Source organism: Scyliorhinus canicula, chromosome 3 (assembly GCF_902713615.1).
Source record: "Scyliorhinus canicula chromosome 3, sScyCan1.1, whole genome shotgun sequence".
NCBI classification, from domain to species: domain Eukaryota; kingdom Metazoa; phylum Chordata; class Chondrichthyes; order Carcharhiniformes; family Scyliorhinidae; genus Scyliorhinus; species Scyliorhinus canicula.
Window position 1 is genome coordinate 109,864,315 of NC_052148.1, and position 25,704 is coordinate 109,890,018.

The window sequence follows — 25,704 nt, forward strand, 5'->3', positions numbered from 1 at the left end:
CCTCCCTCCCATGCACCACCAATCACTCTCTCTTCCTCATAGGACCATCAGTCACTCCCTTCTCCCTCTTTTACTCCTTCACAGAACCACCAATCACTCTCTACTCCCCCTCCCTCCTCACGAGCACCACCAATCACTATCAGGCTTTGACAAAAGTTTATTTAATTTGCTGCTGAGTGCTGTTTAGCTAGTTTGGAATTTTATTATGGGGCAGCACGGTAGCACAAGTGGATAGCACTGTGGCTTCACAGCGCCAGGATCCCAGGTTCGATTCCCCACTGGGTCACTGTCTGTGTGGAGTCTGCACGTTCTCCCCGTGTCTGCGTGGGTTTCCTCCGGGTGCTCCGGTTTCCTCCCACAGTCCAATGACGTGCAGGTTAGGTGGATTGGCCATGCTAAATTGCCCTTGGTGTCCAAAAAGGTTAGATGGGGTTATTGGGTTACGAGGATAGGGTGAAAGTGAGGGCTTAATATGGGTCGGTGCAGACTCGATGGGCCGAATGACCTCCTGCACTGTATGTTCTGTTATGCTTCCAAATGCTATGTAATCTAACAAAGCAACTTTGATTAATTTCAGCTGACCAATTTAATCCAGGTGATCAAGGACTTGGCAAAGGATTTCTTTCCAAGTGGAAAATTGATTGAACTGGTGGATAAAGGTTTGGTACGGATGCGTTTTCATTTTTGGTTCCAACATACAAGGTTTATATATTTGTAAATGATATGGGACTGTCCTGTAACTGACCGTTTGAATATCTCGGCCTGGAGTTTCTGCTTGATTCCTCTGGCTTCCTTAGTGACATCCGCCCACCGCTCCCAAAAAAACATTTTGGCATAACCAGTGCAAAAGCTCACAAGAGCTTTAAACGTACGTTGCATTCACGGCAACTCGAGTTTCTCTGCAGTCTTTTTGCTGGTTTTAAATAATATGAAATGAACGAATATTGTGGCGCAGGCACAACCCAAAATTGGGGACACCCCTCTGGGTAAATTAATCATCATCATTAATTGCGCTAACTGAACTCATTTACAGACCCTCAAAGGCTCAAAACGTTATGCTGAATCTTTTGCTTGCAAGAACATTTTTAAAGTTACCACTGTACCTCAGTCTAACTCGAAAATGGTTCTAGTATAGCAAGTCATTTTCAGTCATTTTGAATTAGGTGGTGGATTCATACTGAAATCGTAGAATCCCTACAGTGCAGAAGCAGGCCATTCGGCCCATTGAGTCTGCACCGACCCTCTGAAAGAGCATCGAGCCCAGGCCCAATCCCACGCCCTATGCCTGTTAGCCTGCACAACCCTGAACGCTAAGGAGCAGTTTTAACATGGACGATCCACCTAACCCGCACATCTTTGGACTGAAAGGAAACCGGAGCAGACACAGGGAGAAGGTGCAAACTCCACACAATCACCCAAGGCTGGAATTGAACCCAAGCCCCTGGTGCTGTGAGGCAGCAATGCTAACCACTGTGTCAGCGTGCCACCCACATTAACTTAATTATTTTGCGAGAACACATTTTCATTAATCAAACTTTGCCAAGTTTGCTATTATTAAATATAAAGGGTATTTTTAAAGCGGTTTTTAAAATTCCTTTTAAAATGCTGCTTGATCGTACAGTTTCATCACATTTTTATTTATGATATGTAAATGAGTTTGAACAGAAACACCTGGAGGAGTGCGGAAACACTTCTTAAAATGTGCCTAATTTGCATGGAATAGCAGATTGTGCCCTCAGCAGAAAGTCGACACAATGCTCTTGTATCAACCCTGAATGTTTGAACTCCAGATGCTTTATTGCTTGTCCAGTGTAGCCTAGAGAAGCCATTAAATAAACAGGAGACAGTGCAAGAACCTCTGCTACCGTCAACTGGCATTCTATTTAACACCTGACTTGAATTCCAACATCGTCTGTTTTCAATTAAAAACTAATTTTAAGATGAGTCAGTTTGTTAAATTGTCTCGGTGCCCAATTTGAAGAGAGAAATGCACAAATTAGATCTGACAAAATAATCCTGGCCATTTTCAGATTTTAATATTGTGCAAAAATTCTTATCCTTCCAGGCTCCACTTGTCGATACACTTCCTTCCCCATTTAATGAAGAGCTAAAAGGCATCGCAGATGTGTCGGGAGTACCCTTGGGTACGATTCTTACTTGTACAATAGATTCTATTTATCATAGCAGTGTCTGTTTATTCTTGGATTAGACTGCATCACATGGTATAATCTGTTAATGTGACCATTGTGATTTATTAATCTTGCCTCATGTACACTAAATCCATTGTATTTCCTCCAACTTTGTCTGTTACCTACCCAAAGAATTATACGGTTTGTCAAACAATTGTACCCTTGAAGGCTAAATAGTTTATCTTGGTGTTTTCATTATTACTCTTATAGGAGTAAACCAGGGGCCGGGTGAGCTTGCTATCAGCTAGGTAGCTGATTTGTAATGCAGAGCAAGGCCAGCAGCATGAGTTTAATTCCCATACCGGCTGAGGTTATTCATGAGGCCCCGCCTTCTCAACCTTGCCCCTCACCTGAGGTGCTCCTCGGGTTAAATCACCACAAGTCAGCTCTCACCTAAAAGGCTATGGTGATCTGGGACTATGGCAACTTTACCTTACCTATAGGAGGACCTCTTCAATTGTAATGAGTTTCTAACCTCTATCCATGGCTTTTTGACACTACTAACTAATCTATCTCTCCTCAATTCATCTCACTTTTTTTTGTTATGTGTGCCTCTGATTTTTATTTATTGGCTCAGCTCTGAGTCTTCATTTTCCCCTCGCGAAACTAAAGCTTAAAATCTCAGAATATAAATTGCCCTGGATCTTCTTATTTTAACCTTTTCTTCCTGCTTTCCCTGTGCCTCAGACCGTCGGTCATCTTTCCTCCTTCACTACTTTCTCCCATTCTCCGTGTTGTGACTGCTGTCTCAAACTCCTATTCCAAAATGTTTCTCTATCCCTGATGTTATCAGCTTGCGTCCTTCTTCTCAAGTTCTGAGAATTTGAGTGTGGCCCTTCCTGCAGGTGGTTGCCCAAGTTAACACCTGATATTTGAATCCCTCACATCTCTGCAGCCATTTTATAGGGTTGGGTAGTTTGTTCTACTTCAGACTTTAGTTTCTTGCAATATTTAGTGTACCTGGCACTCCCACCTTGTTCAACACTGAATGTCCAATCTCCAAATTCTCATTTTGGAAGTCTTCAATAATTCTGTGAATATTCACAGCTCGAACTGTAGTTCACACAGCTCTGTCTCTTTTATATATCTCTTTGGACATAACCAGCTTCAACTGGTCAGTCAGCCCCCAACCATATAGTAACCAGCATCTGCTCTACTTGCAGCTGACCCCTCATATTGGGCGGCACGGCAGCACAGTGGTTAGCACTGTTGCTCCACAGCGCCAGGGTCCCAGGTTCAATTCCCGGCTTGGGTCACTGTCTGTGTGGAGTCTGCACATTCTCCCTGTGTGTGAGTGGGTTTCCTCCATGTGCTCCGCTTTCCTCCCACAAATCCCAAAAGACGTGCTGTTAGGTAATTTGGACATTCTGAATTCTCCCTCTGTGTTACCCTACAGGCACCGGAATGTGGCGACTAGGGGTTTTTCATAGTTATTTCATTGCAGTGTTAATGTAAGCATACTTGTGACAACAGTAAGAAGTCTTACAACATCAGGTTAAAGTCCAACAGGTTTGTTTGGAATCATTAGCTTTCAGAGAGCAGCTCCTTCATCAGGTGAGTGTGAGAATAAAGATTATTATTATAAAGATTATTAGTAGGGGGAAATGTTTAGAATCATGCAGGTTCGAGGTTTTGCCAGAAAGGAGATACAGGGCTTCCCGGTGGAGCCGGCCTCCACATTACTGGAGGAGGTGCTGACGACAGGGGGACTGGAGAAGGGGGTAGTGTCAGCGGTGTACGGAGCTATTTTGGAAGAGGAGAAGGCACCACTGGAAGGGATCAAAGCAAATTGGGAGGAATGGTTGGAGAGGATATGGAGGAGGGGTTCTGGTGTGAGGTGCACCGGAGAGTGAATGCCTCCACCTCGTGCTCGAGGTTGGGGCTGATACAGCTGAAGGTGGTAGACAGAGCACACCTCACGAGGGTGAGGGTGAGCCGATTCTTGAAGGAGTAGAAGATGTCCAAAGCTAGAGGATTACTGGAAGGAGGTTTTTAGGGTAATCTCTAAAGTGGTGGACATGAAACTGAAGGGGAAGGATGGAGGGGTTCTTCAATTCATGGGCATTATTCATTACGCACTTTCAAGAACTGGATAACATCGAACATTAGTTGGGGGGGGTAGGGGGCAAGGGGTGGGGGGCGGTGTGTGTTAATGGTGACGATGGGTGATTCCTGATTCCTTTTTGTCATTTGTTTATGTGAACATGCGGACTACTGTTTGGGGCTTGCTGGGAGGATGGGATTGTTGTTCTTGATATGGGGATTGACATATTTGTCACTGATTATTGTTTATTGTTGGTGGGTGTAAATTTGGGAGAAAATGTGAAAAAGGAGGAGAATAAAAAATATTTTTTGAAAAATTATAAAGATTATTATAAGCTGTGCAACAGAAAATCAGCTAAAGACCTAAACATACTTTTTTTAATTGAACTAAATTGGAATAGTTGTATACTACTTACCCAGAGTTTATCTCCTACTCACCACTTTGCTCTCACTCCTGACATAGATGACCATTAGTGGTTGCCTTTCTAGTTTAATGCAGGAAACATTCCACATGATTAGCTGTAACACTAGATTCAATGATACATGCCTTAGACTGTAATCTTCTCATTTATACACCAACTTAGCGATTTATCAGTTTCACTCAATTTTGAAGCAGCGTGATTGTTATGTAGACTTTTAAAATAAATATGAACTGACTGTAACAATTGTAATGATTCTCAATAATTCCATATCCCTAATACTATGAATCATAGAAATCCTATTACTGATCAATTATTAAGTCAGATTCAAAACTATATTATACTGTAAGTATTTGCTTATGTATCCTATATAACCATTTCTAATCATTTTTGCAAACTTGAGCCATATTTGAGCTTAAGTTTAATACGAAGAACCTCGCTTTGCATGAAGGCGTGAAATAAATTTTGGAAATCGATTATCAATCTAATTTTTAGTAGGAGCAACCCCATATATTTTACTGTTCAATTCTGATCTCAAAACTCTACCGTAAGCAAGCTTGGCATTGGAAACACAAAGTCGCTTAAATTTGATACAGTCTTCAAATTGGGGTTATGCCCATTGTTGGGACTGTTTGTGGAAGGGATGGGGGTGGAAATGCTGCTATTATCCCGCTTTCCAGTCATGACCAAAGATGTGCAGGATACTGGGTTTGCCATGCTAAATTGTCCCCTAGTGTTCAAAGATGTTTAGGTTAACTGGGGTTATGGGGCATTGAAGATGATGCGAGGTAGTGGGCCCAGGCAGGGTGCTCTTTTGGAGGGTTGGCACAGACTCGGTGGTCCGAATGACCTCCATCTGTACTGTAGGAATTTAGTGATTGTATGACATGGAAGTACTTGATAATGACACATGACCAAAAATGGAAGTGTGACTTCCAGTGGCAGCTATGGAGTTGGTGTTTGCACACAGGGCAGCTCTGGCTCAAAGGTGTTGGTTTGAGCTCTTTTTACCCAAAAGTGGGGTAGTTCCGACAGGAAAGTGTAGCTGAAGGTATGGAGGAGAGTGGTGTGTCTGCTAGTTACCAGACCCGGCAAAAACAGGTTAAAGACCTGGCTAAGGAACTGGAGGTGGCCTCTGGCGCAGTAACAGTTGTGAAATGGCGGAGGAGGAAGGGGCGTCGCAAGTTGGAAAGCCCAGAACCGAGCAGTTAATGGCATTTATTAGAAAGGAGTCGGCCAGGAACAAAAGGAGGTGCACGAGGACCGGTCGAAGGTCATCGAGGGAGCAGTAGCTCCCCTGAAAGGATCGATGGAGGGAGTGGAGAAATGTCTCAGGGCACAGGGGTCACGGATCCGGGAGATGAAGAAGGTGATGGCCGATCACAGTGGTCAGGTGGTGGCGTTGGAGGTGGAGTTCCTGGTGGACCTTTGCAAGTCACTGAGAGCAAAGTAGAGGAGCAGGAGAATAGATCCAGAAGGCAGGATCTGCGTATCGTGGGTTTGCCTGAGGTTTTCGAAGGTCCAAGGGCTACGAGATACGTTTCAAGGATGATGGCGGCACTAATGGCGGAGGGGGTGCTGGACAAGACCCCAGAGGTGGACAGGGTGCACAAGTCCCTAAGGCAGGGGCCAAGAGTGGGGGAGCCACCATGGGCGGTGATTTTGAGGCTCCACACATTTGTGGAGGAGAAGCTCCTAGGGTAGGCCAGAAGAAGCGGAACTGTAAATGGAAAGGGAACCAGGTCTCCAGCACGGAGTTGGCAAAGAGGTGTGCCAGATTTAACAAGGCGAAGGCAGGGCTATATCGAAGGCAGATTCAGGTTGGGGTACTATTCTCGACGGAACTGTGGGTAACCTTTGATGGCCGGGAGTATTATTTTGAAACGCCAGTGACTTCATAAGAGACCATAAATTGGGGGAGAGCGGAATGTCAATGGGAGACTGGGGACCTGGAACACCAGAGGTCGGATGATGTGGCTATTATGAGGGGCTGGAGGGTGAGGGGATATTTGGGCTGGGTGTTGTTGTTTGTTAGGGGGTTATAAGTTTGTAATTGGGTAACTGCCCCCACCCCCTGCCATCTGTGGTGTTTTTTTTTGGAGGGGGTGACCTGTGGTTTTGGATTGTCTTTGTTTGTGTGGTGGAGGTGGGGTCCACGGGGAGCCGTTTGCACAGACCAAGGAGGGAAAGGTGCAGGGAGGGGTGGGGGAGGGGGGCTTTCGGGCAGAATCTGCCAGGTTGGCAGGTATTGCTGGTGAACAGAAGTGAGGTGGGGGAGGTGTCTGCAGGGGATGGCCAGGCTGGCTGTTGGGAGGGGGGCCGCGGCATGTCAAGGGTTGGGGTTGGAGCTTGGTCATGGGCAGAGAAGGGGGTCATCTTGGATTGGCCCAGTTCAGGGTGAAATTAAAGGAGGTAGAATTGGAGAGGGATGATAGCGGACATAGAGGGGAGTGGAGACGTATTCCTCTGGGTAGATTCGTAGCATGGAATGTATGGACACTGAACTGGCCAGTGAAGAGGTCCTCGGTCTTCGTGCATTTGAGGAGTTTGAAAGCGGGTGGTCTTTCTGCAGGAGAGACACCTCCGGTTGAGGAAGGGGATGGGTGGGTCAGGTATTTCCCTCTGGGTTTGATTCAAAATCGAAGGTAATAGCCATCTTGCTGGGGATGTTTAGCAAGGCACTGGCCAAGGGGGAGTTGCTGGAGACACTGACCCAGTCGTCGATCACGCTAATCCTGAAAAAGGGGAAGGACTGGTTGGAGTTTGGGTCATATAGGCCCATTTCACTGTTAAACACGATGTGAACATGTTGGCCAAGTTAGTGGAGGGGTGTGTTCCAAGGGATGTCGCTGAGGACCAAATGGGCTTCATATAGGGTAGGCAGGTTTCCATTAACATCCGGAGGCTGTTAAATGTGATTATGACCCTGTCGAAGGGGCGTGTACCGGCAGTAGTGGTCTCTGTGGACATGGAGAAGGCCTCTGATCGGGTGGAATGGAGGTACCTGTTTGAGATCCTTGGAGGGTTCGGGCTTGGCCCGAAGTTTCTGGCATGTATGCATCTTTTGTATGTGGCCCCAGTTGCGTATGTACAGACAAATGAGATGAGTTCACAGAGTTTTGGGTTGCATAGGGGAGCGGGACAGGGGTGTTCATTGTTGATTTTGTTGGCCCTTGAGGAGTCAGTAGAGTGACAGGGGATTGTGAGAGAGTAGGGTGTCGTTGTAGATGGACAACCTGTTGCTGTTTGTGTCAGACCCGCTGAAGAGTATGGAGAGAATTATGGTTATCTTGGAGCCGGATTTATAAATTGAATTTCAGAAAGAGTGAGGTGGTTCCGGTGAATGCAGTGGGTCTGGGAGCCAATCTGAGGGTGTTGCCATTTAGGATAGCCAAGGGAAGGTTGGGTATCTGGGGGTTCAGGTGACGGTGAAGTGGGCGATGATGCATTAATGGAACCTGGCAACGTTGGTGGAGGAGATTAGGGGGGACTTATAGGGATATGCTACACCTGACATTGGTGGGGAGAGTCCAGGCGATTAAAATGAACGTTTTGCCAAGGTTCCTGTTTGTATTCCAGACCCCCCCGATCTTTATCCCTCACTTAAATGTCCCTAATGACTCTGACTCCACCACCTTTACTGGCAGTGCATTCCACGCACCCACCACTCTCTGTGTAAAGAACCTACCTCTGACATCTCCCCTATACCTTCCTCCAATCACCTTAAAATTATGTCCATTCGTGACAGCCATTTCCGCCCTGGAAAAAAGTCTCTAGCACAATACTTTCAACCCACTAACACTCGCTGTCTTCTTTCGGCCAGTCAATCCTGTATCCGGATAGCCAAATTTCCCTGTATCCCATGCCCCCTAACTTTCTGAATGAGCCTATCATGGGGAACCTTATCAAATGTCTTTCTGAAATCCATATACACCACATCCACTGCCCGACCTTCATCAATGTGTCTTGTCACATCTTCAAAGAATTCAATGAGGCTTGTCAGGCATGACGTGCCCCTCATAAAGCCATGCTGACTATCTTTAATCAAACTATGTTTTTCTAAATAATCATAAATCCTATCTCTCAGATGTTGTACCTGGAAGAGAAGTTTGCAGGTCTGGATGAGCTGCGGGAGAGGTTTACGTTGCCGAAGGGAAGCGAGTTCGGGTATATGCAAGTGAGGGACTTTGCGCATAAGGGGCTGGATTCTCCCCTACCCGGCGTGACGGAGGGTCCCGGCGTAGGGGAGTGGCGCCAACCACTCGGTCGGGCCTCCCCAAAGGTGGGGAATTCTCCCCACCTTTGGGGGCCAGCCCCACGCCGGAGCGGTTGGCACCAGAAGACTGGCGCAAAAAACCGGCGCCCCCGGCAGCGGAGCTGGCCGAAAGGCTTTCGCCAGTCGGCGCATGCGCCGGCAGTGACGCATGCGCGATGTGGGTTTCTCTTCCGCTTCCGCCATGGCGGAGGCCGTGGCGGCCGCGGAAGGAGAAAGAGTGCACCCAGGGCACTGGCCCGGAGTCTGAGCGGGGGGCCCCGATCGTGGGCCAGGCCACCGTGGGGGAACCCCCCGGGGTCCGATCGCCCCCCGCCCCCCCCAGGACCCCGAGGGCCCGCTCGCGCCGCTGATCCCGCCGTTACAGAGGTGGTTCAAACCTCGGCGGCGGGAGAAGCCTCCCAGCGGCAGGCCTTCGGCCCATCCGGGCCGGAGAATCACCGCAGGGGCCTCGCTGATCGGGGTGGCGAGATTCCCGCCACCGCCACTTCCCGGGTGGCGGAGAATCTCTGCCACGGCGGGGGCGGGATTTTAGGCGGCCCCAGGCAATTCTCCGACCCTGCTGGGAGTCGGAGAATTTCGCCCAAGGAACGGAGAGGGTTTCCCAAGCTGCAGGAGTATATCCTGTTGGAGTGGTTGCTGCTGTCTGATCTGGAAGGGGAGGGAAGGGTTGGGGATATATATAGTTGGTGGGGGGAGCGCAGGTGGTGAGCATTAAGAATAAATGGTAGGAGCTGATGGGGGGGGGGATGCACAGGGTAAATTCGAACCTCCTCGTGAATGAGGGTGGGCTTGATCCAATTTAAGGTGGTGCACAGGGTGCATGTGACCCAGGCGAGGATAAGTTGGTTCTTCCACGGAGTGGCAATGAGTGTGAGAAGTGTGGGCGGCGGGGGCCAGCTAATCATGCGCACATGTTCTGGGGCTGAGAGAAATTGGAGAGGTACTGGGAGGCGATATTCGGGACACTTTAGAGGATTATGGGGATAGAGATCAGGCTTATGATCTTTGGGGTAGCGGAAAAGCCGGAGCTGGTGGAGGAGAGGAGGGCTGATGTCGTGGCCGTCACCTCTCTAATTGCCGTGAAGGATATTGTTAGACTGGCGGTTGGCAACACTGCCAGGAGTGGCGACCTGGCTGGGGGGACATGTATGACTTCCTTCGACTGAAAAAGTTCAAATTTGAGTTGAGGGGAGCAGCGGAGGGTTTTGAGACACAGTGGGGACGGTTCATGACAATATTTGAGCAATTGTTTGTCGCCGGGGAGGAAGGGGATGTGAAAAGGGGAGAAAATTGTACAAATTGAACTGTGGGGGTGTTGACCATGTTGCTGATTCGTGTTTTTGTATTTTTGATTATGTTTGGAATAAAATACATTTTTTTTAAGAATGGAAGTGTATTTTTTTCTAACTAACATTCCTCTTGATTATAAAATGTTAAAAGGAGGTAGAGGAACTTTAGTACATTGAAATGTGTAGATGTGATTCTCAGAACTTGAAGACATTGAAACTGAATTGTCAAACTAGCAGATTTGCTTTTATATTTCTTGACCATTTTCTTTTCTCTATCAGGGGAAGTTATGCTATTTAATATCTTCTATGAAGTATTCACAGTGTGCACTTCACTCGTAGCTGAAGATCGAGCAGGTACGTCATCAACTGTAAAGATTTCTCAATTGGTGTGTTGGTCGTATTTTATCAACAAGTAGCAAAGAAATTAACTGAATCATTTGGTAAAACTATTCATGCCTTTACTGTAAGATGTGTGCCAAATATTTGAATTTTTATTTAGATGCAATTTGGGTTATAAGACAGCCTTTATGTCACCCTGACGTCTAAACACATCCCAAATTTCAAAACCTGATGACTACTTCAGTCCTTTGTGTGCCTTTCCTGTTTCTGCTGCACTCAATGGATTCTGTTTTCCTTGACTGTGGGATAGGAAAGAGCCAGCTATAGGACGAAATGGATTCTAAAGATTCCAACTGTATGACATGTATTGTTGAGGTGAACATATTTATCCTTGACTTTTAGGGAAATTGTACCATGCTCGGAATCTGGATTTTGGATTATTCCTTGGGTAAGAACCTGATTTTATTTCATATTTATGGGGAAGAAACCATTTCTGGGTAGTATTAATGTCAGGTAAATTTCAGTTTGATTTGATCATTATTAGCTTTAATCATCGCTGGAAAGGAATTGAAACTAGAAATGGTTTACTACAGTAATATGAATATCTTTTTACATTTATGAATATAAACTTCATGGGAATGTTTTTTTCTTACTATACCGGTTCTCTATTATGTAAATCGCAGTAGATGAGACAGTAATTTAAGTGTATGATATTAATCCTTTTTTAAGGTGTAAGGAGCACTGGCTGCTCCTCAAGGAACCATCCCATAGCCTTTTGTTCAACAAATTTTAGAATCCTAATTGTAAACCAAAACAAAATTCTGTCAATGCTGAAAATACTCAGCATGTCTGGCAGCATCTGCAATGAGAGCAAACTGGTGTTCATGTTTAAAGTTTTGTTTTTGCTCCCCTCTATCTTACTCCTCCTCGCTCCGTCACCCCCTATCTCGCTCTCTGCAGATACTGGTGGGGATCATTTTTGGTTTTGATTATGGAATCCGACTAGTTCTGAATTTGTTCAGTTTAACCCAGATGCTTCAACATAGAGTCTGTGGCACGTTAACTATTCTCAACTATTGGGGTATTACCCTTGGCCCCAGAATCCCTGAGTTAGTGAGATGGCAACCACATTTCCTGCTCCTGATCACTGGTCAGCACCTGTGTGAACAGGATTAGCAAATTGGTGTGGCATTGTTAAACGTCTGCTGCTAAATATGGCGAAACACCTGATCGAGTTTTGAGGCTTTTTTCTGTGGGTGCCAGTGCCATGCCAGTCGTTTTGAAGGGGATTGTTACTGAATCCTAAGTATGAATCATGCTTCTGTTTTCTCTACAGCTGGGATTCCAAAAACAGTTCCTGGATAATTCCAGAATATCTTCGACCACTAACAGTAAATCTAGATTTCCAAAGGAACAACAAAACCGTATTTAAATCCACCAATTTTGTTGGATATGTTGGGATGCTGACTGGCATGAGACCAGTAAGTTACTGAGAAATTCTAAAACTGTTTCTGCCTTTACCTTTCGAATCCATATCGGCTTCAAGGATTAATGTGCTGCTCCAAAACCATTCTTTTAATCTTCATTACGTCAAGACATCTGGTAATGATATTCAGTGCAATCCAAGGGAAAGCATTTTTGGTTTGGGGACTGCACGTGGCACGAGCCACAATTTGACAAAACTGGTCTAAATGACTGGGGCAGCACAGTATTTAGCGCTGCTGCCTTTACGGCGCCAGGGACCCGGGTTCGATTCCGACCTTGGGTGTCTGCACTTTCTCGCTGTGTCTGCGTGGGTTTCCTCCGGGTGCTCAGGTTTCCTCCCACTATCCAAAGATGTGCAGGTTAGGTGGGGTTATGGGAATAGGTTTCAGGGGAGTGGGCCTAGGTAGGGTGCTCTTTCGGAGGATCAGTGCAGACTCAATGGGTGAATGGCCCCCTTCTGCACGGTAGGGACTCTACCATTAGAAACCTGAAATTAAGAACTATCAAAATTCTTGTCGTTGATTTTCCTTTTGATATTTAAAGAGTAGTAGCTGGAATAGCCAAGTAAATCATCAGTAGAAATTTGTAATGTGTGATTTTTATGGGGAACCTGGTGGTGTGCGATGGATATCATGTTCACCGCAGAATTTGGTTTAAAATAAGGACAACGATAAGCAGCACATTAATGCATCCAAGTATTTTAATTCAAAGTGAAATAAAAGGTCTTTTAAAAGTCATCATTTACTGCAGAGAACTTTAACTGACCCCAAGGGTCATTCCGACATTCCAGACAAATGTGGGATAAGGAAGAATCCTTGAATTGACAGACCATAAATTCTACAGATCACCTCCTTGCAATTACAAAAGAATCTAGACTATAGCACAGAATATCTTCGGATAAACAAGACAACAAATCCTTCCTTAGCTATATAACTTTTGACACTTAAGATAACACCCTTCGACAAAGTGTCAGTTTGACCATCTATATATCTAAGAAACATAACACATTGAAAATAGACAGATCTCTTAAACAAGTCCCTCTCAACCCATATATTTTAGACACCTGACATTCAAGCAGACACTAAGATCATTAAACGCATATCGCTGTAACACAGCAAATTAGATAAACATATCATTGTTTATCATTGGATAAACATATGGATGATAAGGGAATAGTGTAGATGGGCTTTAGTGTGGTTTCACAGGTCGACACAACATCGAGGGCCAAAGGGCCTGTACTGCGCTGTAATGTTCAATGTTCTATTAGCCATTTGGCTATAGACAATTAACCAACATTAAGTGACAAGATAACAGGAAGAATCCTTGACTGAATTGAGGATTTTATATATAAAAAGAAGAGGAATTTTAGCGAAGTTATCTTCTCATTCAGCTTTGCTGAAGTGAGTGAAGGTCTGTTCAAGTAGCTTGCCTCGTCAGACAAAGACCCTGTGGTTTTTTTGTAAGTATGTTTCTGTTAAACTTCTTTGAAATGTGTTAGAAATTGATAGGAGATACTTTAGGATTTTCCATGTTTTAGACATCTAATTCCCTTAATAGAAGTTAGTTTGTTAGCAGATAACAAAGGACTGTTAACAGTTTTATATTCTTCACAGATAACTAAGAACTATTAATCAATTTATATTTTTAACTCTGCAATTCTGTATGAATCAATTGAAAGTATTTTACAATAAAAATACTTTTATTAAAAATTAAACTGTGTAGACTTACTCTCAAAGTTTAAAATCCTAGACACTCATTTAGGAAGTCTTAAATGACTAGGGCCTACGACCGACAGAGGTAACAATTTAGTTATGAGTGACACATCTGAACTTTTCCCATGAGAAAGTAACTGAAATCCTGTTTAACTGTTTGAGACCCGGAAAAGCATTATCCCCTCGTGAGAGCTATTCTGAGTCTTGGGAAAGAAACAGATTTCCCTCTTTTGGTGGCTTAACCTAAATCATAGGTTAGCAAGAAAGTATTATCAGGTCTGGAATTACCTAAATCCGTCACAGGTGCTCCCATGAGTCTGCTGCCTTGGTCCTTCATGTTGGAGAGGACATGGATTTGGAAGGTGCTGTTGAAGAAGCCTGGGTGAGTTGCAGCAGTGTATCTTCGAGATGACACACACTGCTGCCCTTAAACACTGATGGTGGAGGGAGTGAATATTTGAGGTGGTAAATGAGCTGCTTTTTCCTGGATGGTGTTGAGCTTCTTAAATGTTATTGGACCTGATCCATCAGGCACGTGTTAAACTGACTGATCCTTGCAACCATTTTGATCAAAGATGTAATTTTTGCATTTCTCCAGTCCTCTGGACCTCCCCTGGGTCTAGGGAAGACTGAAAGATTATACGAAACGACCCTGCAATTTTCTTGAATGTCACTTCCTTCAATATCCTTGGATGCATCTCGTCTGATCCAGGTGCCTTGTCCACTTTTAAGTATCAACAGTTTATCCAATACTACCTCCTTATTAATTGTGAATCCTTCTATCAACAGAGTTTCCTCCTCTGTCACACTGGTCTGGGTGAGCATCTGCTTCATTGGTAAAGACAGGTGCAAAATATTCATTTAACATCTCGGCCATGCCCTTACCTCCATGTGTAAATCCCTTTTTTGGTTCCCAATCAGCCGCCTTCCTCTGACCCTTTTACTATTTATTTGCCTCAGGAATACTTTGGGATTTCCCTTTATGTTGGCTTCCAGTCTTTTCACTTAATCCCTCTTCGTTTCTCTAATGTGCTTTTTCTTCTTCTCTCTGAACCTTCTGTATTCCTCTTGGCCCTCAATTATATTTTCGACCTGACACCTGTCATCAGATCAGTTTTTTGTTCTTTATCAGGGAGCCTTGGATTTGTTTGTCCTACCTTTTTCCTTTTGAGGGAATAAACCTTGATTGTGCCCAAACCACTTTTTTTTAAGGAAGCCCATTCTTCAGCTATAGCTTTCCCCATCAACCTTTTGCTCCAGTCTAACTGACCCAGCTCCATTGCCCCATTGAAGTTGGCTCTCCCCCGGATAACTATTATTACTCTGGATTGCCTAATTGTCCTTTCTTACCATCATCCTAGACCTTATAGTACAATGCTCACTGTCTCCTAAATGTTCCCCCATTGATACTTGATCTATTTGACTCACCTAATTTCTAAGAACCTGGGCCAACAGTGCATCCTTTCTTGTTGGACTCGACACATACTGCTGTAGAAGATTCCCTTGAACACAGTCTAGGAAGACTTGTCTCTCTCAGCTCTTTGCACAGCCTCTATCGCAGTTCATATTTGGATATTCAACTCTTCCCCCCCCCCCCCCCCCACCCCCCCTTCCACATTATAACTACTCAATAGTGTTTGAGCCCCCCTCTAGTTTCTCTGCAGATTTGCTCCTCTACATCCTTTTCATTATTTGGTGGTCGACTACACCAAGCTATATAATTGCACACTTTTTGATCCTTTGCACCAGCTAAATAGATTGTATCCTTGAACCCTCTGGGACACCCCTTTCTCCAGTGCTGCAATGCTCTCCTTAACCAATTCTCTACCCTCCCTTTACTTCCTTTTTAAAAAATATTTCTTTATTCTCCTCTTTCACATTTTCTCCTAAATTTACACCCACCAACAATAAACAATAATCAGTAACAAATATGTCAATCCCCATATCATGAACGACAATCCCATCCTCCCAGCAAACCCCAAACAGTAGCCCGCATGTTCACATAAACAAATTACAAAAAGGAATCACCCTTGGCCACCATCAACACACACCGCTCCCCCACCCACCCCCCAACTAATGTTCGATATTATCCAGTTCTTGAAAGTGCATAATGAATAATGCCCATGAATTGTAGAACCCCTCCATCCTTCCACTCAGTTCAAACTTAACCTTCTCAGGAGTCAAGAATTCCAACAGGTCCCCCCACCACGCCAGGGCACAGGGTGGAGAGGCTGCCCTCCAGCCCACCAGGATCCGCCTTCGGGCGATCAACGAGGCGAAGGCTACGGTATCTGCCTCCGCACCCATTTCCAACCCTGGCTGGTCCGACACCCCGAATATGGCCTCCCGGGGACCCGGGTCCAGTTTCACGTGCACCAATTTAGAAATTACCCTAAAAACCTCCTTCCAGTAACTCTCTAGCTTTGGGCCAGCAGACCAGAACATATGAATGTGATCAGCAGGCCCCCCCCCCCCCCCCGCAATGTTCACACACATCTTCTACTCCTTCAAAGAATCGGCTCATCCTCGCCCTCGTGAGGTGTGCTCTGTATACCACCTTCAGCTGTATCAGCCCCAACCTCGCGCATGAGGTGGAGGCATTCACTCTCCGGAGCACCTCACACCAGAACCCCCTCCTCCATATCCTCTCCCAACTCTTCCTCCCACTTTCCTCCTTTTCTTCCTTTCCTATCTTTTCTGAACACCTCTTACCCAGGGTTATTTAACACCCAATCCTGCCTCTCTCTCTCTCGCTCGCTACCCCACCCCCTCTAAATCCTCCCAAACAGCATGAGCAAATTTCTTTGCAACAATATTAGTCCCGGTCCTATTCGGATGCAACCCATCCAGCTTATACAGGTCTCAACTGCCCCAGAAATGGTCCAAATACCTCAGAAACCCGATGCCTTCTTCCTGCATCGATTCTCCAGCAGCATGTTCAATCACTCTATCATCCTATTCCTATGCATTGGAGATAATCGTGAGATAACTGCTATTGAGGTCCTGCTTTTTAATTTCCTTCCTAACTCCCTAACATCTGATTTCAGGAGCTCATCCCTCTTCCTACCTCTGTCATTGGTACCAATGTGGATGACAACCTCTGACTGGTCACCCTGGTCCCAGAAGGATGTCGCACAGCTGCTCCGTAGCATCCTTTATCCAGGTACCAGGGAGGGAACATGCCAATTGCCCCTTGTGATGGGGCAGTATGTCAGCACAATATGGTGCTGGAGCGTGGCAACTCTCTGCGAGCTCTCGCTAGCAGATCCTATTTTTACTTATCCTACAATCGTTCTAATCTTTTCATCCAATGCCGGTGTTTATGTAGTTACATTGTGTACCCTATGTTGCCCTATTATGTATTTTCTTTTATTTCCTTTTCTTTTCACTTACGTAATGATCTGTTGAGCTGCTTGCAGAAAAATACTTTTCACTGTACCGCGGTACACGTGACAATAAACAAATCCAATGTTCCAGATTCTAACCACTCTCTTGGTAAAGCTCCTCCTGAATTCCCTATTACATTTATTTGTGACCAATTTGTGACCTCTGGGTTTTAGACATCTCCATAGCTACCCCGTCAACCCTTTCGTAATTTTAAGACCTCTAAAAGGTCATCCCTCAGCTTTATATTTTCTAGAGAAGGAAGCTCCAGCCCATTCAGTATTTCCTGGCAAGTATAACCTCTTGGCCTTGGCATCATCTCTGTAAATCGGAATTCCTGCATCAGATCACAATTTGCTTCTGCTGCAACCTCAATAGTATCTCCTACTGGATCAGCCATAGTTTTCTATATCTCATAGTAGCCAGCCTTTGTTCTGAGTAAGATTATAAATTGAAGGTGTTGTCTCTGACCATTTCAAAGAATTGGACATAATCACAAGGTGAAATTTCGAGGAACTTGCTACATTGGGTAACCCAAATTTTTGTCTTTACAGAAGATGTTTACACTTACAATGAATGAGCGTTTCAGCATTGATGGAGGATATATTGGTAATTAACAGCCTGATTAGCATTCCGACCCTTACATTAGTTCAGCAAAACTTCTTACTTTTTCTAACTTTTTTTACCCTTGTGTTTAAGATGACTAACATTCTTCACAAACTGATATCATAGTATGAAATTCTTAAAAGTGTTAATTTAAATTGCCTTCAAGAGCATTTTCTGTTGCGGCTGCATGATGGTGCAGTGGTTAGCACTGCTACCTCACTACACTGAGGACCTGGGTTTGATCCTGGCCCCAGGTCACTGTCCGTGTGGGGTTCTGTCCCCGTGTCTGTGTGGGTCTCACTCCTGCAAATGAAAAAGATGTGCTGGGTAGGTGAATTGGCCACGCTAAATTATCTCTTAATTGGGGGGGGGGGGGAAGAAATTGGGTATTCTAAATTTTTTTAATAAGGTAATTTTTTTGTTTAAATTAAAATCATAAGTCCCACATCCTGCTCTCATGCTATAAATATTAAATTATCAAAGTAGCCACCCACTTCTCAGGCAGTCACTTGGGTTTGAGGACAACTTGCTTCCACCCCAGTTCAGTGGGTTCTGAGATGGAAAGTTCAATGCCAAATCTGCAGACTCTGCCACATGCAGGGCAAGTGGCGCTCGGAAGGGTTGGGTGGCTGGGTTATTTGGAGCTTTGTGCGCTCCCCCTGATATCTTGACTTCTCCTACGTGATCCCACCTAAGTCTCTCTATGTTTGGTGTCTTCCTGAATGAGCCTTCTCTATTTTGGCCAGTCACAAACCACGGTCTTTCGAGAGTTGGCAGATCTGTTTGACCTCTTCAAGGATGCTTTGAGGACATGCGGAAAGCGTTGCCACTCTCTTCCTGGAAGTCTCCTTCCATGACCAAGTTCTGAGTAGAAATCTAAGGATCACATCTATCATGAATGGGAAGGTGTTGTCCATAGTTTTATCCATTTTATTTGGAAAAGTTTAAACGCAAAGTTTGGTGTATACACAAATTACAACATTTTAAAGTCCATAACTGATTTAATTTGCAGGCATCATTGAATGGATATTGGGTAAAAGGGATGGTATATGGATGAGTTTCCTCACCCGATCTGTGTTGGAAAATGCTACCAGGTACGGTGTCTGTCTTAAATTGCATGTCTTAAATTGCATTGTATTTTGAAAATAGCCATTTCTCTACTTGATTTGGGTATTTCCGAACACTTCATCAGTAAACTATTTCTGAATATGGAAATGTAATTTATAGTTTTTTCATCAAAATAGTCCCTTCAAAGTCAAACTCTATAGTCCAAATATTAAAGCGACAAGCTGAGCATCTCCATTAGTAATGTGAAATAAATGTTGTTCTTCACAGGGCAGATCCTTATTTTTACGCTAGAATCTGTAAACTGAGTTGAATTTGATGGAATGTATTTTCTCTCCAAACATGTCTGACTTTATCTTGCAGTTACTCAAAAGCCAAGGACCAATTAGCCAATACAGAGATGCTGGCACCAGCCTACTTTATACTAGGTGGCAACCAGTCAGGGGAAGGCTGTGTAATCACACGCTCAAGGACGGCTAGTCTGGATATCTGGGAGTAAGTATATCGCAATAGACATAGGTCAACACTGTATGGTCGACGTTTTAAAAATAAGTGGAACATTGCTTCAGAGTAAGCTTGCTGGTGTTTGGTGTTAATTCTTGTTTTTATTTTGAATAAACTAGGCTTGACCTTAAAAAGGGTACCTGGTATGTGCTGGAAACAAACTACGATCATTGGAAGGAGCCACTGTTTCTGGATAATCGTAGGACTCCTGCAATGAAATGCATGAATCGAACAACACAAGCTGTAGGTCCTTATTGCTCACTAATACTAGTGTGACCATGGCTGATAACTTCTGAAGCTGTCTTACCAAGCAGTCTATGCTGGAAAATGTCATCTTATGATCTCCAAGCATGGGTTACAAATAAGCTAACTCATTATCAGGAGTGGTTAGGAGTGTAGAATTCAAAGCACAAAAAGATCAGCCATGATATTGAACGGCGGAGCAGATCCAAGGGGCAGAATGGCCTACTTTTGTTCCTAACTCGTATGTTGGTACCTTGGCTTGGTTTTCATTTCCAGTGCAGAGGTAGACTGCTATATGGGTACAGCAGGTCCTCACTTGAAACTGTGGCTGCATTCCCAAAAATCACAATTTTTTTTTTTATTAAGAGGAATTTAAGTGCAGCCAATCTACCTAGCCTTCTCATCTTTGGGTTGTGGGGGCGAAACCCATGCAAACACGGGGAGAATGTGCAAACTCCACACGAACAGTGACCCAGAGCTGGGATCGAACCTGGGACCTCAGCGCCGTGAGGCAGCAGTGCTAACCACTGCGTCATCATGCTGCCCTAAAAAAAATCACAATTTTACGTGAAACGGCTTTAAGTGAATCATAGGTTCCCACAGGAAACCCAGAGTTGGGTTCCTTTGGATAATTCTTGCCCAGTGAAAACCAAAATGCAAGTTGAAATACTGTGTGCCGTTCATGCGCAGCACTATGCTTTCCTCGCTGAAATACCTTGGAAAATAGAATGTATATACAAATTAAATTATCTCAAACAAATTACAGCTCCTATTCTCACCTGAGTACTTATATATTGACCAGGCTCCATCTCGTGGCAGAGGTTGGCCAGTGCAGTTAGCGGCTACCTGCATTGACCAACCTTTGTCACTAGATGGAGCGCGGGATATAGTACAAGTTTAGGTGCAAAGCTACGAGGCGGGAGAACAGAAGAAGGGAGGCAAAGGGGGAGGGGGGTTAATTGGCAAGTGGGGGAGGGTTGTGTGGCGAGTGAGGTTAAATCGGCAGGTTGGGAGGTGGGATGGGGAGTCAGCAGGTCCAGAAAAAGCAACGAGGGTGGGTGAGTCAACAGGGGGCGTTGGCATGGCCAGGAGCGGGAGGAGGTGAGTCTGCAGGGATGTCATATGAGCAGGCAAGACATGGAAGAGGGAGTCTGTGGCAAACAACGTTAAAGTGAAACAAATGTTGACAAATGACAAAAAGTGAAGCAATGCTAAGTGAGACAACCTTAAGTGAGGACTTAACTATATATGACACATATTAAGCTAACCAAGAGAAATTTAAAGTATTTAGCAAAATCATGAGGAAACAGATGAATTAGAAATTTATATATTGTTTTCAAATGAATAAAAACATGTTTGCAAAGTAACCAGTTTTCCAGACAGAGTTGTAACTTTTTAATACTTTTATTCTATGTTGATTTGATAGAGTGGAAGCTGACAACCAAGAACTTTGTTTTTTTTTTGAAGGTCTATACATTGGAGAATATTTGTGATGGTGCAGTTTGCTTATTTAAAAAGTGTAATGGGATGTATTTATTATTGCATATTGTCTTTTTCAGAATATTTCCATAGAAACTATTTATGATGTTTTGACAACAAAGCCAGTTCTCAATAAGGTGAGTACAAATTGAATTGTCACAATTTTTACGGCGCTGGAAGAGACGATTTCACTGTGTCTGCACCGGATCTCCAAATGAGGATTGTGGGTTGGTGCCATCGCCCTATGCCCCTGTACATTGTTTCTAGTCAAGTAATCATCTAATGCCCTCTTGAATGCATCGATTACCTGCCTCCACCGCACTTCCAGGCAGTGCATAGCCAACCCGAACCACTCACTTTGTGAAAAAGCTCTTTCTCACATCACATTTGTTTATTTTGAAAATCACTTTAAATCTGAGAGTGGGAACTGTTACTCCCAATCTACTCTGTCCAGACCCCTCAGAATTTTGAACATCTCTATCAAATCCTTCTCCTCTCCAAGCAGAACAGTCCTAACCTCTCCAATCTATCCTCGTAACTGAAGTTTCTCATCCCTGGAACCATTCTTGTAAACCTCTTCACAACTCTCTCCAATGCATTTGCATCCTATAGTGTGACGTCTAGAACTGTACACAATGCTCCAGCTGACGTCTAACCAGTAGAGCCTTGTATAAGTTTAGGATCACCTCTTGCTCTTGTAATCTATGCCACTATTCACAAAGATGTGGAGATGCCGGCGTTGGACTGGGGTGAGCACAGTAAGAAGTTTTACAACACCAGGTTAAAGTCCAACAGGTTTGTTTCAAACACGAGCTTTCGGAGCACGGCTCCTTCTTCAGGTGAATGGAAACGCTTGTTCCAGAAATGTTTATATAGACACAGTCAGAGATGCCCCGGAATGCGAGCACCTGCAGGCAATCAAATCATCAAAGATGCAGAGAGAGAGGTAACTCCAGGTTAAAGAGGTGTGAATTGTCCCAAGCCAGTTCAGTCGGTAGGCCTCTGCAAGTCCAGGCTTGTTGGTGGGGGCCGAATTGGTGGGGGTCACATTACATTCGGCCCCCACCAACAAGCCTGGACTTGCAGAGGCCTACCGACTGAACTGGCTTGGGACAATTCACACCTCTTTAACCTGGAGTTACCTCTCTCTCTGCATCTTTGATGATTTGATTGCCTGCAGGTGCTCGCATTCCGGGGCATCTCTGACTGTGTCTATATAAACATTTCTGGAACAAGCCTTTCCATTCACCTGAAGAAGGAGCCGTGCTCCGAAAGCTCGTGTTTGAAACAAACCTGTTGGACTTTAACCTGGTGTTGTAAGACTTCTTACTATTCACAAAGGCCAGAATACCATATGCTTTATTAACTCTCCAAATGTCCAGCCACCTTCAATGATCTATGCACATTTTTAAATGGTCATTTTAGTTCTCGCTCTCTGGCTCCCTGTCTCTCCTTCCCCCAACTAGTTACAACAAAATACTGTAACAATAAGTGACATTTTTGGGTCAGGATTTATGTCCCAGAGTAGCCAAGTTACTTTTTGTTGGAGCTCAGCGCAGCAGTGTTGTGGTCTATTCATCAAGTTTCTCTTCAAGTCCATTTGTTGTTTTTAATACCTAATCACAATTCTGTGGTAAATCAAACCGGTAAAGCTTCTGTTAAATGATAATGCGAATCTCAAAATTTTACAAAATAGATTTGATTAATGGCAAAAATTTGATAAGAGTTCCTGACATGGAAAAAAAAATTTCTCCTATTTTAATGAAGAGGTTCGACGAGCTCAGCTACTTTAGGGATTATGCTGTGAATATTGGATAGTCTCCAGTCGTTTTGTTGATCTCTAGTTCTGTTTAGATTTACTTTGTTCTCCTAAATTGTTGTCCAAAACTCCTTGCTCTCTTTGCCAGCCTCGAGCAAGTGTGTGGCTTCCACATTAACGATTCCTCAATTCTAATCTTTCTTCGTTCACCAGCACACAATCTTCCGATTGACTTGAGAATTTATTTTAATTTCCTGCAAGTGCAGGAGGACAAATTGAACTCATGGCCAAAGGCTTTCGTGCCTTGGAATTGGTTTAGAGAAGAAACCCCTAACCGACCTCTAATATCAAAGGGCTAAAACATGAGAGAACAGAAATTCACATGAGTAAAAAAACAGATTTTGGGCTGATGTGACAACATTTTTCACACATGGATCAATGCACAAAAACAAACATATAAATGGAACTGTAGATTTTTTTTAATACTTGGATAAGACTCTGCTGTATCTTTCTGGAAAAAGTGGCTTTCTTCAACTTGTAGGGAGTTTCTGATGGACCGCTCTTTGAATGGGTCACTTGCATCTAATGTCTTTGAAATTGTGACTTGGATTTGTGATTTTTTGCTGTATGCTCGAGTTCATTCATATAAACATTGTGTAAAGACAGACAGGGTTTGGGATTGAATTTAGGGAGTCCAAGAGATTTTGTAATAATGTTTGCATTTCACAGTTGACTACGTATACCACCCTGATGGAAGTCTCTGAAGGAACGTTTGAATCATATCTACGTGACTGTCCAGACCCATGTATGCCATGGTAGGACTCTGCATAAGACTTCAGTGTGGAATTTAACAGCAGTATCTGAATATGGACAAGCTGTTCAAGCTGCAGATATGCTGCTTTCTAATGCATCACAATTCTTTCTGATGGCACTGAAATTCTGGAATGTGCAAATACAAATAATGTTAGTACATCCATATAGGCTGTCCTGCTTGGCTAAATATATTAAAATGTAAGAGGAAAGGAATCTTGTATAATCTAATGTTTAACTTTGTAAACTTCAATTTTAACCCTTTTTTAATATTGAAGATAATTTTCAGTAAAATGTACACAAGGAAGATATTGAGCAGAAATTCTGTAGATTAAACTTTTTGGCACTAATCAGTAACTTAATTGATTTAGCATTACTGGTAAAACTTTGCTTATTTAGATTTGTATTTAAATGTGTTAATATATTATAAAAGAGACTAAAGAATGAATGTGTGTCTTCATTGGAGTGTAGAATATATATTTTAGTGAATGCTGAATATTGTCTTTTTGCCAGATAAACTACTTGAAAGTTGGTTCCAGTTGTACAACCAACAAACCCTGGTTGCATATAAAATCATTCCTCACATTGTTTTGGATCATGTGCTAAACTAGTTTGAATAAATCAATCAGCTGTTTCTAAAGTTCAAATTAACGTTACTCCTTCATTTCATAATGCAAATCACTCCTTAATATTTCCTAACTAAACATGTTTCTGTAGATTAATTAGGTTGTTAGTTTTGCAATGTATTTCCGGCTTGGTAGCTCAATATTAAACTTCCAACCCTTCATCAGTGCAAATGGTGAATACACTATTCAAAACATAATGAAAGCTGATCAAACTTGCAGATAACTGGACCAGTCAAGCCTGGTAACGGAATCAACCATACGATTGTGGTGACACATAGACAAAAGGTGATAGATGAAGCTCAACACAAGGGTGAGGTACTGCACCTTCGACAAGAGATAAGTAGGAGAGGAGCTGAAAGAAATCTGGAGATTACGATGACATATTTCTGGAATGTCTCTTGAATTGGCACAGCAAGACATTGCAGGCTAATGGGACAAATACATTATGCTGGGTCAGTGGACCTCAGAGAAAATGTAGAAATGTCATTTTTCCAGTCTTTATGCTGCTACAATATTACTCCCAAATCTTACGCATGAGTGTCCACACTTACTAAGCTGGCAGGAGGTAAAGTTTTTGGACTGGCCAGGTTTTTTTCTTTTGCTGACACGGACTTATCTTGCATTTATACGGTACTAGTTGGTGTCATTTTTGTCCCCAGCATCATTACAGGTACAAATGTGTTTTCCTGTCTGAAAGTATACTAAGAGAAGGAGGCCAAGCTACAAAAGAGGAACCTTGTACCTGTCCCCATCTGCAGACTGGTCACTTGTCTGTTTTGGAGATAATTAGTGCAATTAGAGACTCCAAATCTTGAGGTGGATTGAGGTAGTGAGACCAATTTCCAACATGTGTGAAGGCCTGACTAACTTGCATGGGATGATTCTTCACAGCACCTCCAGCAAAATTGATCTAAATGCTTTATAGCAGCTCCTGTCCAATAGTGTAGAAGCTGTTGGCATCTTTCAAATGGAACCAGACTTATTGACAGGTAACACCTGATTATATCTGCAATGAGGGAAGGTGGTCAGATTTAGTAAAACCCTGACACAGAACTGTGGCACTTATCACAATGTCATCGAATCATTATTGCATAGACTGAGGCTGTTTGACATGTTTCTGTATCCATTTCCCTGCTGTAATCCTGCAAATTGTTTTCCCTCAAATGCTCATCCAACTTCCTTTTCAAATCATTCATATAGGAACTGGTTTAGTACAGTGGGCTAAACAGCTGGCTTGTAATGCAGAACAAGGTCAGCAGCGCGGGTTCAATTCCCGTACCGGCCTCCCTGAACAGGCGCCGGAATGTGGCTTTTCACAATAACTTCATTAAAGCCTACTTGTGACAATAAGTGATTATTATTATTATCTCTGCTTCCACCACCCTCGTGGGCAGCGGGTTCCAATTATTACAATCAGTCGCATCCGGCATGTCTCCCTGAGCCCGGTCCCAAGCAAGAGATGGGAGATGAATTCCC

At 43.7% G+C, this 25,704-nt stretch overlaps 1 protein-coding gene across 1 annotated transcript in view; it reads left to right on the top strand.

Moving 5' to 3' along the window:
- asah1b (N-acylsphingosine amidohydrolase (acid ceramidase) 1b) overlaps window positions 1-24,249 on the top strand; it is a 41,799-nt gene extending 17,550 nt beyond the window's left edge. The window contains exons 4-14 of the mRNA XM_038791079.1: window positions 578-664; window positions 2,066-2,144; window positions 10,496-10,570; window positions 10,958-11,003; window positions 11,892-12,036; window positions 17,691-17,745; window positions 18,755-18,836; window positions 19,171-19,302; window positions 19,431-19,554; window positions 21,114-21,170; window positions 23,522-24,249. Coding sequence (XP_038647007.1) covers window positions 578-664; window positions 2,066-2,144; window positions 10,496-10,570; window positions 10,958-11,003; window positions 11,892-12,036; window positions 17,691-17,745; window positions 18,755-18,836; window positions 19,171-19,302; window positions 19,431-19,554; window positions 21,114-21,170; window positions 23,522-23,611 — 972 coding nt within the window. The 3' untranslated portion in view covers window positions 23,612-24,249. The remainder of the gene's footprint in view (window positions 1-577; window positions 665-2,065; window positions 2,145-10,495; window positions 10,571-10,957; window positions 11,004-11,891; window positions 12,037-17,690; window positions 17,746-18,754; window positions 18,837-19,170; window positions 19,303-19,430; window positions 19,555-21,113; window positions 21,171-23,521) is intronic.
- Window positions 24,250-25,704: the final 1,455 nt, after the last annotated feature.